Source organism: Equus asinus, chromosome 29 (assembly GCF_041296235.1).
Source record: "Equus asinus isolate D_3611 breed Donkey chromosome 29, EquAss-T2T_v2, whole genome shotgun sequence".
Taxonomy (NCBI): Eukaryota; Metazoa; Chordata; class Mammalia; order Perissodactyla; family Equidae; genus Equus; species Equus asinus.
In genome coordinates this window covers 45971306-45988259 of record NC_091818.1, presented here as the reverse complement: position 1 = coordinate 45988259, position 16954 = coordinate 45971306, and the positions used below count along the sequence as shown (strand labels likewise).

The window sequence follows — 16954 nt, the reverse complement described above, 5'->3', positions numbered from 1 at the left end:
GCTTAGTGATGGGGGCTTATTGAAAGCTGAGATAGGCTGAAAGCTAGGCCTTTTACGCCAAACAATGAGCCAAGTTGTGAATGCAAAGTCAAAGTTCTTGAAGAAAATTAAAAGTGTTACTCCAGTGAACACACTAATGATAAGGAAGTGAAGCAGCTTATTGCTGATATGGAGAAAGTTTTAGTGGTTTGGATAGAAGATCAAACATTCCCTTAAGCCACAGCACTCTCTCAAGCCACAGCCTAATCCAGAGCAAGGCCCTAACTCTCTTCAATTCTGTGAAGGCTGAGGGAGGTGAGGAAGCTGCAGAAGAAAAGTCTGAAGCTAGCAGAAGCTCGTTCATGAGGTTTAAGGAAAGAAGCCATCTCCATAACATAAAAGTGCAGGTGAAGCAGCAAGTGCTGACGGAGAAGCTGCAGCAAGTTCTCCAGAAGGTCTAGCTGAGATAACCAGTGAAGGTGGTGACAGTAAACAGCAGATTTTCAATGTAGATGAAACAGCCTTATATTGGAAGAAGATGCCATCTAGGACTCTCATAGCTAGAGAGGAGAAGTCAATGTCAGGCTTCAAAGGACAGGCTGATTCTCTTTTTCAGGGGCTAATGCATTTGGTGACTTTCAATTGAAGCCAATGCTCATTTACTATTCTGAAAATCCCAGGGCCCTTAAGAATTATGCTAAGTGACTCTTCCTGTGCTCTGTAAATAGAACAGCAAAGCCTAGGTTACAGCACATCTCTTTACAACATGGCTTACTGAACATTCCAGGCTCTCTGTTAAGACTTACTGCTCAGAAAAAAAGATTCCTTTCAAAATATTGCTGCTCGTTGACAATGCACCTGGTCATCCAAGAGCTCTGATGGAGAGTACGACGAGATTAATGTTGTTTAATGCCTGCTAACACAACATCCATTCTGCAGCCCATGGATGAAGGAGTCATTTCGACTTTCAAGTCTGATTATTTAATAAATACATTTCATTAAGGCTACAGCTGCCATACATAGTGATTCCTCTGATGGATCTGGGCAAAGCAAATTGAAAACCTTCTGTTGAAAGAATTCACCATTTAGATACCATTAAGAACATTTGTAATTCATGGGAAGAGGTCAAAATATCAGCATAAACAGGAGTTTGGGAGAAGTTGATTCCAGCCCTCATGGATGACTTTGAGGGTTCAAGACTTCAGTGGAGGAAGTAACTGTAGATGTGGTGGAAACAGTAAGAGAATTAGAATTAGAAGTGGAGCCTCAAGATGTGACTGAATGATAAAACTTTAACGGATGAGGAGTTGCTTCTTATGGATAAGCAAAGAATGTGGTTTCTCGAGACGGAATTTACTCTGGTGAAGATGCTGTGAAGATTGTTGAAATGACAACAAAGGATCTGGAGTATCACATAAACGTAGTTGACAGAGCACGGTAGGGTTTCTGAGAATTGATTCCAATTTTTTTTGAAAGAAGTTCTGCTGTGGGTAAAATGCTATCAAACAGCACTGCATGCTTTAGAGAAATTGTCTGTGAAAGGAAGAGTCATCATTATTTTAATAAAATTGCCAAAGCCACCCCAACCTTCAGCAACCACTACCTTGATCAGTCAGCACCATCAGCACTGGGACAAGACCATCCACCAGCAAAAAGAGTATGACTCGCTGAAGGCTCAGATGATGGTTAGCATTTTTTAGCAATAAAGTATTTTTTAATTAAAGTGTGTAATTGTTTTTTTAGATGTAATACTACTGCATACACTATAGCGCACACATAACTTTTGTATGCACTGGGAAACCAAAAAATTTGTGTGATTCACTTTACTGCTATATTTACTTTATTGCAGTGGTCTGGAATCAAACCTGTAGTATCTCCGAAGTCCGCCTGTTCATCATTCCACTATATTCTGACTTGTGTTGTTTCTGACAAGAGTTCAGTGTTATTTTTATTATTATTCCCCTGTGTAACTTATTCTTATTTTTGTAGCTGCTTTAAGCTTGTCTCTATCGTTTGTTCCAGCATTTTGATGATGATGTATCTATTTACTCTTGGAGCTCACTGAGATTCTCAAATCTGTGGGTTGATATCTCTTCAGTCTTGGCCATTACGTCTTCAAATTGCTCCCCCGTCCCATCCTCTCTCACCTCTCCTTCTGGGACTCCTACCACACGTATGTTAGACCACCTGGGGTTGTCCCATAGATCTCAGAGACTGTTCCATTTTATAGTCATTGTTTTTGCTTTGTGTTTAGAGTCTGGATAATTTCTACTGATTGAACGTCAAGTTCACTCACCGACCCTTTCCCCTGCTGTATCTAGTCTGTTACTAAACCATGAGGAATATTTTGTTTCTAACACCGCAGTTTTCATTTCTAGCATTTCCATTTGGTTCTTTTGATAGTTTATATCTTTTGGTGATATCCCCCATCTCCTCCTGCAAGGTGTATACCTTTTCACCTAGGTCCTCTGGCATGTCTTTCAGAGTTATTTTAAAGTCTTTGATGATTCCAACATGTCCATTCTGCTCTATTGACCATTTCTTCTTGTGGCCATGTATCATATTTTCTTTCCTCTTCGCACATCTTTTAGTTTTTAATTTTAAAGCAAACCTTGTGTTTAAAAGAACAGTGGAGATTGAAGTAAAAAACATTTACTGCCTTCCCCACCCCCTGAAAAAGGTGCTGTCAGGCCACTAGCTCGGGTGTCTGAGTGAATCTGTATGGTAGGGAGCTTGGTCTGGGCTCTGTTGAGCTTAGTTAGATTCCATTCAACGCTGGCTTCACACAGCTGTGGGCAGGACCAGGACTTTGGATCTGAAACTCTGGATCTCTCTTAATGCGTTACAGCCTGGAGACTCACTTTCCAAACCATGGGAGATCTTTTTCTGCTTCATGACTTGGCTGCCAGCTTTTGCGTGACTAGTTGGTGCTCTCTTCTCTCCAGTCTCACCTCAGCTTTCTCCATTCTGCTGCCCAATTCCCATCCTTTCGAAGGCAAACATACTGCCCCCCAAGAGGCCTGAGAGAGAGGTGCTCAGCATTCCCGTCCTCCTGTCTTTTGAGTGTGATGGTAGCACTTGGTGATCCGGGACTGCTGGAGAGGGGCTGTCAGCTTCCCTGCTCTTCTTTCAGCTCTCAGTACCTCCGCCTTCCCTTCACTGAAGGCCCAGTTCCTCAGAGGAAATGTCTTCTCTTCCAGGGCCCCCTCCTCAGAGTTCACAGGTCTGTTGCTTTGCATTCACTGGAGGCCTAGAGAACCTCAGATGGATTCTCTCAGCACTTCTGCCCTCTCTCAGCTTCTGTATACTCCCCTTTGGACAGGTGGAGGCCTGTGGGAAGAGCTGGTGTAGGCACACAGGACTGAGCTGGGCCCCTTGGGACTCTCATCCACCTTGCCAAGCTCTGTGCCACTGCTAACGTTCTCAAAAAAGCCTCCTTGGTTTCTACGGTAAATTCCTCCTCCTGCTCCTCTACCAGGGATGAAAACAATTGCAGGTCTCTTCTCTCCAAAGAAGAATTTAGTCCATTGAGATTTCTTTGACTCTTCAGCTCTCTGATGGATCTTAAAAACTATGACTTTGTAATTAACCAGATTGTTTTAACTGTTAGGGTTGGAACAAATCTCGTGTGACTTACATATCCTAATCAAAAATGGAAGTCCAGAATCCTTTGTAATAAATGTATTTTTTCTAAAATCAAACAGAACTGTTTTCTGTGGTTGGTATTAAACACCTCAATTGATTTAGAAACTGATATCAGGAGTGGCTGCAGGTAACAGATTGTTAGGGCAATAGGGGAATCTGAAATTGATTAGTTCATTTGGCGGGAGCCAAGGGCAGGGAAAATCCAGCTCATTTGCTGGGTTGGACTGTGGCTGCAGGCCACGTACTGTTTCTGTGGGTGCTGTGGAAGTTAAAGAACAAATGAGAAGCTCAGGTGCTTGTGTTTATATTTTTGGTTCAAGGCATGGACTAAAACCCAGGAGCTTTCTACAACTGACAATCACTTGCTCATTGAGACAAGAGATAACCCAAACCAAAGTGAATATCTGATTGTGAAACTTGTGGAGTTTAACATCAGTTGGACACCTCATCATGGTCTATTAGGACCCTAAACTCTTCCTGTGGTTATTTTCAAAGTTCCTGAATGTTCAGATGGCTAGACATACCCAGGAACTGGCAGATCCAACACTGATTATTTGTTCAATGTGGTGATCCCCTGTGCCCAGCACACATTAGACATCCAAAAACACTGTACAGAGGAAGGAGTGAATGTGCCTCTTCTTTTTCCCTTGCTTTGCCCCACAGTTTTTCAGAGTCCGTCTGCCCATGGCAATGAACTTCACAATCTAGTCTACAGCTTACAGAATGTCAGTGATAGAATGGTCATCACCCAAAAACCCTGGACCTAGGACTGATCATAGTAACTGCTGGGGCATCAGCTTGTCTCTCTTTTGGACAGAGGGTGGGTGCGTTACTGGTTTAAGAGTGAAAGCTACATTATAGCAGTTTTACTGAGGGGCCGAGGGATGATGTATAAGAATGAGACAAAGAGTATGTGTTGACGTCGGGCAGCCAAAGGCATGGGCTGAGGCAGCCATTGATTGTTCCTTTTTGGTTACCAAGCATCTCAACAATCTGTATTTGGGGAACTCCTCCACTTTTGGAGCCTGGTTGATACCGGGCTCCGTCCCTTTGCAGTAACTAAAAATTCCTGATGCTCTCCTCCCTAGCATTCCTGGAAGCCAGCATGCAGGTAGGTAGGCAGGTCTGCCAATTAGCTGCATCCATTCGTGGCATAAGGATGCATGCAGGCTCTTGCCCTTGGTAGTGGAGCGTCTGCAGCATGGCCTCAGCCCTGGAGGTATGCCGGTGGTGGAGCCTGGTGTCGAGGGCCAGTTGCTCAGTGCAAACTTACAGACACTGATGTCCTCACCAGAACAGAGCTGTTCCTGCAGCACAGTCCTAAATCCGGTCCTCTGGCTCCTTGGAGCTTCTAAGAGTGAACCACTGACATCTTAATAAATTCCTTTTCATTTAAGTTGCAAAAGGTGGTCTCTGCTACTTACAAATTAGAATGCTGACTGATATACTGCGTAACTGAGAATACAGATCCCATGATCTCAAATGTTAATTTTCATTATCTGGGACAACATATATCAGCCCGAGAGGACGTAAAATTTTCAGCTGAATGCGACTAATTCCCTGGAGCATGCAAAACCTTCAAGAGTGCCTTTATTTATTTTTAATTTCCTCATCCAAAAGCAGTGCGGGGGAAAAATGAATTGAGAGCTCAAATTAATGAAAGTCTTACCATAACTATTAATTTTATTTTGAGAATTACTTAAGATTTATGTCATCCTCAGAGCCTTCCACTTTTTTTCTTTCACAATCAATTACTCTACTTCTCATCATCAGGGTGGCTATATTTCTCTTTCATTATGTGAGCATCAAGATTTAAGCTTGACTATAACTATTACTATTGACTGAATTTCACATAGCTATTTACAATAAAGCTTTCCTCTCAGATAAACTAATCATTGTTTTTCTATATAATAAAGATCAAAGTTTCTGCTTAAGGTAGCTTAAAAGTTCTGGAAAATAGAAGACCTCATTTTCCCCTCCCTTCTTCTGCTGGCAAGGAGGATGCTAATTTTTCAGTTACAGTGAACTGAATTTCTAAAGCAAATAAAACCAAAGACCTTTCAGCTTATACTTTTGAAAAGAGTAACTGTGGCTGTAGGCAGTATCTTTTTCAACAGATACTGTGTGTTAATAAACAAGTGACACTTCTTAATAGTACTAAGGGAAATTTATGTTAAAGTTAATTAAGCCCAGAAGTTATAATTTGATCTAATGTCCGCTTTTGTCATAAATTCAACAAATTGAAATTGTTTTAAAGTCATTTTGACATCTAAAGATTCTAGGAAATGTCATTCCTAAGTATAACAAATAGCTCATACTTAAATTTCTTGCTTCTGCAGAATATAAAATATACCAGTATTTCTTGTAAAATCAAAGTCATCCACACTTGATGTTGTGAGTCCTTCCTTTGTCATAGAGCTAAGACATGGAACTCAAAGGGACAATGTCAAAATAATTAATGTGGCAATTCCTGCCTCAAAAAGATAAATGGGTAAACAAATCCCTCAGTTTCTAAGATATAAGAGCTGAAACAAGAGCATCACAGAAATTATGTCTCAATTTTCTATTTTTCTATGATTGTCTAATATTTAAATCTTTATATTTCCCATGTGTGTACTTAACAATGACATATTTGTCAATTTTCATGACTTTCATATGTGTTTCACATGACAGCACATGAAAGCAGGCATCACGGAGGGACCTGCAGCACTGAGTCGCCACAACCTTGTTCGTGGTTTGTTCCCCACAAACACGGTATCAACACCTCCCTCAGCAACATGTTGAATGTGAACAAGCAGTAAGCGTTATTATGCTGTTGTGGCATCTATGCTATGCTCTTCTCCCTTCATCCATCAACATTTTGAGAGAGAAACAAAGAAGAAGAAGAAATACCCTTGTGGCCAAGCACCTGTCTCATGAATTCCTGATTTGTTCCCCACCACCTGTGCAGAAGGGAAGTGTTAGATCATCCTATGGTTGAACTTATTTAAGAAGTAGATTTCTGCATTTCCTATTCCTCCTCATGGAATAGGCAGCTGGAAACATTTAAACAGAGCAGATAAAAGTGAATAGAGAAAGAAAATTTCAATATTTAAAGAACTAGTTTGGCAAGATAAATCCAATTCTTTAGATTACCTCTTAGAGTAGGGAATTAACTTCAATCACAGAACAAGGTATAACTGACTCTTGAGAGGAATTTGGTAGCTGGTAATTTTTGAAAAAATGGAGCTAATTCAAAGAGAGGGAGGATAGAGGCAAGGAACCCCAATGGAAAATCACAAGAAGCTTTCTGTACCTAACTTTTCTGAAGTGATCTCATCGGACTGGTCACATGGGAAGCGTCCTTCCTCAGCCCAAGTCCATGGCCAAGTCCAAAAACCTGGAGTCCCGGCAAAGAGCAGGCAGACTGAGGGCTCTCAGAGGTCACCCAGAGGGTAACTGCAAACAACCACCTCTGGGGCCGTAAGCGGAAGACAGCAGGGCAGGGAGGGGAAATCAGGAGGTGCTTGTGTCAACCGTCCTCCGTTCCAGCAACTGTTGTGAGTGAAGTTTTCATCCTTTTAATACATTCGAGGAACAAAGTCTGCAGCTGTGCCCGGACCGGCTCGTCCAGGTGAGGCTGTATGAGGCTGCACTGGGGGAGAGCATGCCTACATGGCTTTCCTGTCCTTCCTGGCCATCCCAACCTGGCAGAGTGATCTCCATGGACATGCACCTCATGGTAAGAGTTAGAAAAGGAAAGGAATAGTGAAGGTGGCCAGAAGTGGGCTTATGAAGAGAAAGAAAGAAAACAAGGGTTTTCAAGCCATGGTTAGTGCAAGGATGTCTTATGAAGGTGGCCTCGCTTACACCTATGCCATAGAAATGCAGCACATAATTGTAACTGTTATTTCTACATTACCATCACCACAGCAAATTCCCAGACCTCCTTCATGTCCTGAAATTATGCCTACAAAAATTTCTGCCTACACATGGGAGACCAAGTACTTCAAGAGACAGGATTTCCTGCCACAATGAAACATTTGTCTAGTATCCAATCTTTAAAAAGCCCAACTTCAGGGGTCTGGGCAAACTGCTATTCATGCTACAAAAGTTAAAATGTTCCAAGATAGAATAAGCACCATGAAAGCTATTTATGAATAATGGTTACCGACAAATGCAGGACAAAAAAAAAAAAAAAAGGAAAAAGAAACAAGTGTGCACCAATCTCATGCATTTGATGAAAAGGTGTCTTCTGAATGTAGCTAAGCATCAGCCAGGAACCCATGTCGAGCAGTCTATGCTGAGTGCCTGACTCAAGCTCTTACTGACATCAGCAAAACTTACCTGCAAGCAAATTGCCAGGTTCACTCTACAGCCAAACGAGGTGCTAACGGCCCGAGGATGGAGGCCCAGGTCTTTAAACAGTTTTGAGAAGGACTGGGTGAGTGCTATTCGAGGCCGTTCTTCTGCCACAACCACACACGTCCGCACACGAGACAAGTCCAGTCCTCGTGCCTAGAAATAACCAGAGCGGTGAGAAGTCAGCCTTCCAAGTGCTTAGGTGTGTGACCTGCAGGCCCTTTAAGCAGACCCCATAAAACAACAGAAACTCCACACAGATATCATTTCAAGGGCTTTCTGTGTCCACACCATCAATTAAACTGTTTTAGGATGTCTGTGTAAACAAACAAAACAAAAACACACAGATATCAGATTATCAATGCCATTACAAACATATCTTAATAGCAAGAAGTAACGGCAAGAAGCATGACGAGGGGAAAGATGGGGCAGAAGCAAGGTCCTGGAAAAAAAAAAAATTTAAAGGAAAGGGTTTGGGGAAGAAAGGAAGCATTTGTACACACGCCTATGAACACAGAACACAGGACACACGTGGAGAGAAATGAGAAAACCTATTTTTAATACAGGAATGGAAAACTAAAATGTTTGGACAACTTCTTAAAGACAGTTCTCCTCAAAAGGTCACAGAGAAATCCTCATGATCAAGTGCATCTCAGTTTCTAGGGTCTACACATGATCAAGCACATCTCAATTCTGCACCAAATTCCGTCAACTGAGCAAAACAGAGGAGGAGGAATTCAAGAGAGTTAAGCACAACACTGTGTGGTAAGAGCGGGGCTTCCTGGGCTGAGCTGAGGGAGGCAAAGAGTGGTAGCAGTTGCATTTAGACATGAGGCAGGTGACGAGAGGTGGCATGTCCAGTGGAAAAGAGAGCCCTGAGAGGACCATCACCACAAGCAGAACCATTTAGTCCTTCAAGCATCCTGCAAGGTGGTCTTGGCACTTGGATAGCTGGAAGGACTCCTAAACTGAGGAGGGACACACAATTCAAGACAACTCTGACACTGAAATTTAGTACACAGATTTGATTTTATGCACGTACAGTTACACAGGAAAAATTGAAACCTGGGTAACACAAAGGATCTATTTACACGTGTATATTTTGAGAAGCAATGCAGCCTGAGGTTTGAGATGGTGAACCTAGAGCCAGAGATTCAAAACTTGCTCTAAAGTTTATTAAATATAAGAACTTGGAAAGGGTGCTTAATTTCTCTTTGTTTCCCCACCTTTGAAATGGAGACAATAATGGTTTCTATTTCAGAGAGCTGTTGTAAAGGTTAAATGAATCATACGTAAAGTGCTTAAAAATCACTCAATTATGTTGTTATTTCATTTGGTTATTTATATATGCACCTACAGGGAAAGTTTGTGAAATGTACTCAATCATTTTATAATGTAATATAGATGGACATGAGTAACAATTATGTTTTATGAGTTTATTTTCCTGTATAAGTACATAATTTCAAGTAACTATACATTTATTTATGTAGCTTAATATCAAAGTTATCTTGCATGTTGTTTTCTGGTTTAAGCTTAATACATTAGGTCTCAATAGGAAAACAAAATTTAGAGAGATAAATGTATTCTTTACTATTTGAATGTGTACAGATAATTTGTGTGTGCATACACACACAAACATAATCTCTACATACAAAGACATACACATATCTGGGAATACAAACTGAACAGTGGTTGAAACATAAATCAAAACAGGTTGTGTGGTCATTCCCTCCTAGTTACTTGGATAAGGATTACTTAACTTACCATGAAAATATGTCTATCAAAATGTCCTTGGTAAATGTAGGGAAATTCTATTATTGTCACATAAGAGTAATTATACTGAAAAACCCCACTGTTTGCTTAGTTGTAAAAACGAATTTTGGTTAGGATCCAGACCTACAAAACAGTGGTGTTCAGGGAAAACCAAAATGAGTGGCTAAATTCAAACCTATGACTTGAATACCACCATTAGAATAAAATTAACTTCACTGAAGAATTGAATTCACCAAGAAATAAAAAAGCAACTTAAGACCCATTAAGTAGACCTAATGGAATTAAAGACATCAGTAACAAACTCTCTGATCTACAACTCTTTTGGCAGTGGGAAAATATTCATGTTATAAAAAGAAGTTTTCACATGAAAACAATTCTGTAAGCTTCAGGCGACCGCAAATTATATCTCGGCTTTTGTGAAGGATTATTTTAACTTCACCAAGCCCCTTCCATGCCCTCGGACATGTGCTACGGTGCTTTCCTGGGAGACTGTAAAGTGTGTCCCAAGGCACGGTGAGGCTGGGGGAGGGGGCTGCTTACCTTGAGGGATTCTGTCTGCGAGCCCAGCCCCTTGGTACAAAGTTCCATCACCGAATAGGAGCAAAATGTATCCCGGACTTTGTACTGACTCACGGCAAGAAGCCACAAGGCAGGATTGGTTTCCAACTCTGAAGGTGGGATGAGAATGGACTGGTGCCCAGAGTACACACTGCAGAGAGAAAGGGGGCTCAGTAAGGGTGGAGAGGCAGGGACCACCCCGCCCATTTGCAAGAGGCGGATGGTCATCCCAACTCTACTATGAGGTGTCTGTGAATATGAAATGAAAGCATGTTTATGAAAACATTCTGAAAAGCACAAAAGAGCTATAGGAATTATGATTCAGTTATTACCATTTTTTAAAAAACATTTTATTTTTCCTTTTTCTCCCCAAAGCTCCCCCCCCAGTACATAGTTGTGGGTCCTTCTAGTTGTGGCATGTGGGATGCCGCCTCAGCATGGCTTGATGTGTGGTGCCATATCCGTGACCAGGATCCTAACTGGCGAAACCCTGGGCTGCCGCAGTGGAGCACGTGAACTTAACCACTCGGCCACAGGGCCGGCCCCCCAGTTATTACTACTTTGAACACTCATTTGAAACATCTAAAAGCTGTGACGCTTTTTCTCTCAAAGGAGCTACATTAACAAACTGGATTCTCTTTCATGGTAAACATTTGTAAAATGTCTGGAAGTTTAGCACAGGAGTTAGCAAACTCCAGATGCTGCCTTTTTTTGTAGATAACGTTTTACTGGGACATGGCCACTCGTTCCTTTAAATACCACCTACGGTGGCTTTTGCATCAATAGGCAGAACTGAGTTTTTGCAACAGAGACTGTAGGGGCTAAAGTATTTAGTAAATTGCCATTTGAGAAAAAGCGTGGCTACCCCTGGTTTAGAAAACTGATGTCTGGAGTAAATGAAAGAAAATTAAAACAATTAGAGAAAGTTTGTCATTCGATTTTTTAAAATTTGGAATTTTACTTCAAAATAATGCAAACAAATCACCAAATAAGAAAACTAAGGAGAACACAATCATTCTATAATTCTACCTTTACAATTGAGGGGATATTTAGAGATAAGAGAAAAATGGTAGGTTAAATATTTTGATTCATCATCAATTGAAAGGGCAAGTGTGGTTTTAAAATAATGAAGCATTTGCCAAAACCACATTTTTAATAGTTCTAATTTTTTTTTGTTTATTACTATAAATCAACAATAGATGTCACGCATTACAATAAAAGATCCTAGTTAAATGACCTTCTAAGATTTAAGTAAAAGACATTTTCTAGCTAGAAAAAAATCTCATAGATGAAATAGCACATAAGCCTCTAAACTGCTATGTTACGATACCAAAGCCAATTCTTCTTTAATGCGGCCAATCTCATTTTAAAATTTTCAAAATTTTTATTTACAAGAGAATCCAATTGGTTAAAAAATGCAAGGAAATTAAGTTGGCTCACAAAATCTCCTTTAAACAGGGCCCTTAGAAGGAAAACTTCTTCAGAGAATGTGACAAAGGTGTTTTGGGCAAGTCTCCAATTTTATTTATTCCTCTAAAGTCATTTATTTTTGTCAGAAGGAGAGACAGTACATGTTGACCTTTTCTGTGATCTTTTCAAAGGGTTTAATCATTTGAGAACCACCAGATTAAGCACTAAAGAGGGGTATCAGTCCTCAAGTTATCATCCTGCTGTACAAATGGCTGTTTTTGGTCTTAAATTTTAAAATTTTATTGTGGCAAAATATACATAAGATTTACCATTTTTAAATGTACACTTTATGGCATTAACGACATTCACACTATTGCACAACCATCACCATCATCAATTTCCAAAACTTTCCATCATCCCAAACAGAAGCTCAGTATGCATTAAAAAATAAGTCTCCATCTTCCCCACCACAGCTCCTGGTAGCCTCTTACCTACTTTCTGTCTCTGAATTTGCCTATTCTAGATATTTCACGTACGTGGAATCACACAATATTTGTCATTTTCTGTCTGGCTTATTTCTCTTAGCATAATGTCTTCAAGGTTCACCCATGTTGTAGTATGTGTTAGAATTATTTCCTTTTTAAGACTGAATAATATTCCATTGTACATATACCACATTTTGATAGATGTTTGGGTAGTTTCCACCTTCTGGTTATTGTGAATAATGCTTCTATGAACATGAAAGGATAAATATCTATTTGATGGGGCTGGCCTGGTGGCGCAGTGGTTAAGTTTGCGTGTTCTGCTTCGGTGGCACAGGGTTCACCAGTTCAGTTCCTGGGTGCAGCAGACCCAGGCGCCACTTGTCAAGCCATGCTGTGGCAGGTGTCCCACATATAAAATAGAGGAAGATGGGCACGCATGTCAGCTCAGGGTTAATCTTCCTCAAAAAAAAAAAAAAATCTATTTGAGTCCCTGTTTTCAATTCTTTTGGGTATATACCCAATTGTTAGATCATACAGTAATTCTGTAAATCTTTTGAGGAACTGCCAAACTGTTTCTCAAAGCAGCTGCACCATTTACATTCCTGCTGGCAATATGAGGATCCCAGTTTCTCCATATACTCCCTAATATTTGTCATATCCTTTTTTTCTTTTTTTTGGATTATAGCCATCCTAGTGGATGTGAAGTTGTATCTCACTGTGCTTTTGATTTGCACTTCCCTACTGACTAAGGACATTGAGCATCTTCTCATGTGCTTATTGGCCATTTATATGTTTTCTTTGGAATAATGTCTAATTGAGTCCTTGGCCATTTTTTATGCAATTGGCTTTTATTACATTACTGACTGAAGAATCTTAAGGCCCCTGTTTGTTGAAAAACAAAATTCAAAAAGTGTGAAAGTCACTCAGTAGTTAATAATTCACCATTAGAACTGCATGTGCACACAAACAGACACAATGTTGTTATATATGACCTTGCAGTGCTGCATTGGTTTTTCTTTTGCTTTATTACTTAAAGTTATTGTATAAACCAGGAATGTGAATTATTCTGATCTCTTTTGAAGGAATATCAAAAATAAGTAAAAGTAAACATTACCATTTTATTTTAACGATTCTATGCCAGTCAGTATTTATGCAAGCATCTCATAGCACACTCAAATGCCACTGTTACTTTAGAGAGTAACAAAGTCCCATTGAAACCAAGTTTCCCTTCTAAATGAGTGCGCTTCTTCAAGGGGGAATAAACCCCAAGATGAAACTCAATGTTTGGAGAGAAACCACACCCGAGTGGAAGGCCCTCTGAGGTCCCTGCACCACTCCCGGGGACGCTGGCTGAGCCAGTGAAATCACAGTGAACTTTTAAAAAAAAGGTGCTTACACAACGTCAATCACACACACAAAACTGACATGCTCTTTGGAGGCACCAGAATAAACACCATTTAAAGAGCCTGCTTTGCTTCAGGAAAATGCCTTTGCCCCTTGCTGTGGGCTGGGTGTGCCCCTTAGATGTCCTTTCAGGAAGGAACCCGGTGATGTGATGTGAGTGTTCCAGGGGCTGCCAGCCTGCTGTCAGGGCTTCAGGCACACGAGTGAGACTTCCCTGACCGTGGCCTGCAACCTTTGCTTGCTGGCTGCAAGCTTCCACACTGGGCTGAGGCTCTCCCTGCCTGATCTGCTTCCAGCCCTTACACCTTTCACAGGTGTGACCCCCATCAAATGCCTCCTACTGCTGACTCCAGCTCACGAACAGCTCTCAGAGGACCCTTTCTTGTTTTTAAAATGAAAACCATTTGCTTTCCAGGGATCACCCACTCCCAATTTGCAACAGTTTGTGAAGAACACACTGACACACTATCTTTTCAGACTAATGAAAGGGATTTATTGGCAGATGTGTTCTAACTTGGGTTCTAAAGACAGATTCCACAAAACTTACATCCAAGATACATGTTTAAAAAACCTCCGGGGGCCAGCCCTGTGGCTGAGTGGTTAAGTTCGCACACGCTGCTTCAGCGGCCCGGGGTTTGCTGGTTTGGATTCTGGGTGTGGACCTACACACTGCTCATTAAGCAATGCTGTGCTGGCATCCCACATAGAAGAACTAGAACGACTTACAACTAAAATATACAACTATGTACTTGGGCTTTGGGGGGGGGGAAAGAAAGGAAGACTGGCAACAGATGTTAGCTCAGGGCCAATCTTCCTCACCAAAAAGCATGCCTTTAAAAAAACAATTTCTGGTTTTAATATTAGAAGAAAGCAAGATATGGAATCACATACAAACTGTGACTACAGCTTTGAAGAAAAGCAGATGCATGGGGAGAAACACACCAAACTACAGGCACAGGCTGGGCTAGGGTCGGGGTTATGGGTGTTTTCTGTCTTATCACTTTTATGACATTCTTATTCATTTCTATAGAATATAATACACATACAAACACACTAACACAAAATTCTTAACCTTGAAACATCCAGTCATACATTTCCTATCAGGATAACAAAATGCTAGAAGTTGGTGATTACTTTAGGTTCTGCTAACAGAGTATAACAGATCAAAACATCAGACAATCAACAACTAATGTGCCGGGATAAAATTTAAGTGTTATTTTAGAAAGGATGTTTGATAATCAAGTGGCAACCACATTTATCAGTGGGGAGCTTATTAATGAGAATTTTTGGATTTTATTTAAACAATCCTTCTGAGTAAGAAGTCTGATAATGAATAGGGCACCCTGTATTTAAAGAGTAAAATGAAATAAGAATTGGTTCCAAGTTGACCTTAGAGGAACTTTAAAGGGCTCTGAGGATGGACTCACTGCTTTCAGTGACCACAAGAAAGGATTATTGCTCCTAAAACTTTCATATTTCCTCTGAAATTTTGCTGATATGAAAATTTCATTATGCACATAATTTCACAAAACTGCACATTCCAACAGAGCCCTATGGAAAAGTATAAGAAGTTATTTTTACAGCTGACATATCAAAATCAGTAAGATCACATTCCAATAACTAGAACACTCGAAATTCTGTCAATTTTTTTCTAAGATTTGTCTTCAGAAATTCATTTAGATCATTAAGGATCACTTTATATTAAGCTTATTCAAGAGATCAAATAACATTACAACAAATATATCTGCATTACAAAATACTGACACCTGCTCAAACTACTACTTACTGCAGGTAACAGACTGTCAAACAGCATTTCTACACAAACTTAGCCTTGCCCTTGCAGTTTGTGAAAACAAACTTCCACCCAGAAGTTCCTGCATGCAGAACTGAGGTTCTTTAAGGTCAGCATTTCTGTCTGGCTTACGCAGACCACATTTTGAGGCAGACCACATTACTCTCAAAATAACCTTCTGAGAGCAATACCCTGGGGGCCTGAAAATAGCCAGACTCCTCCTTAGCTCCAGCGATGCGTCTAGGGGCCGGCCCTCATACGTGCAGAGGGCCGCGGGCCAGTTGTAAAGACCTGCAGACCTTTCTCCAGGGCTGTAAGAGCTGGAGACACAACACTCTCCTCTCTCCTGTGGAGACCCTTTTCCCAGACGACGGCAGCCTCTGGGAGTGCTCACACAGCAGAGGGCGTTCCCACACGGACTGACATGGCTGGAGCTGATGTAGTTCTGCTCTGCTGCCGCCAGCACCGTCTTCCAGTCTTACTTTGTCACTTGCAACACCGGGCTCCACAATCAGCCTACACACTATGTCTGGTGTGACTCTGAATTACAGCCTTTCTTTGTGGCTGTGTCAACTCCAACTAGAAGCTTCAAGGCAGCATTAAGCAGGAAGAAATAAAAATAATGGAAAATTTACCTCTATTGAATGGATATTTAACAATCTCAGGGCCCAAAATGGGATCATACACCAGGTAACAGCCTAAGAGCTAACAAGCCTGCACATTACACATCTTAGAAATCATAATTATCCACTGGGAAACTCACGTCTTACCGCTTTGAGAAGTGATGGGGCACAGTTTTCTGTTAATACCAACTGTTATTCAGCCCATTCATGAATCAGGGTTAATACCACCTTAATTAGATTTTCCTGTATGATTTTTACTGCAGCTTAAATTTACACACTACTCTTTCACACCGATGACTTCCACATTGTCAGGGCCAGGTACCAAACATGTTTAATGACACTGAAGCCTCATGTCTCAGGGAATCAAATGCATATAAAAGCTTAAGATGATTTTCCTCATAATTAGGACAATCTATCATTTCCATATTGTTCCCAGCATTTTACTGTGTAAATGCTATCACAAGGAGATTCAAAATGAAGAAAATTAAATACGAGTAACCTTACCATTAGCCTTCCAAGATATAAGTCAGCATAAATGATTATTTGCACATGCAAGGGCTGGGGTCCACAGTGTGGAATTCAAGGCTGGAGAATTGCAAGCACACTTGTGAACATTAAATACCTTTCACCTCTCTCCTCACTCCCATGAATAGGTTGAAAGTCAACATTAAGGAAAAAACGAAGAAATTCTGATAACAGAGGACAAACAGAAAATCTGACTCATGAATTTCCTACTTGCCATTTCCTTGCTTGGTCCAACAAATGCTGCTTAACTGTTCCATTTATTAACTAACGTTGGTTTCTTGGCACTGGCTGTAAATACTTCCATGGACAAAACAAACCTACTTAACAGCAGGTTACTCATACTGAAGACTTTTTTCTTAGAATTCTAGCTTAGATCATAACTTCAAAAAGAACAAACTGATTAAAAAGGACATTTTGGG

General features: G+C 40.7%; 1 protein-coding gene across 12 annotated transcripts in view; it reads right to left on the bottom strand.

The window, feature by feature from the left end:
- The window catches only part of DIP2C (disco interacting protein 2 homolog C), a 470819-nt gene that overhangs the window by 52520 nt on the left and 401345 nt on the right, over window positions 1–16954 (bottom strand). For all 12 annotated transcript variants that reach the window (XM_070501194.1, XM_044762232.2, XM_070501190.1 and 9 more), the window contains 2 exons: window positions 10279–10447; window positions 7951–8121 (listed from right to left, as the gene is read on the bottom strand). In XM_070501194.1, the coding sequence (XP_070357295.1) occupies window positions 7951–8121; window positions 10279–10447 (340 nt within the window). The remainder of the gene's footprint in view (window positions 1–7950; window positions 8122–10278; window positions 10448–16954) is intronic.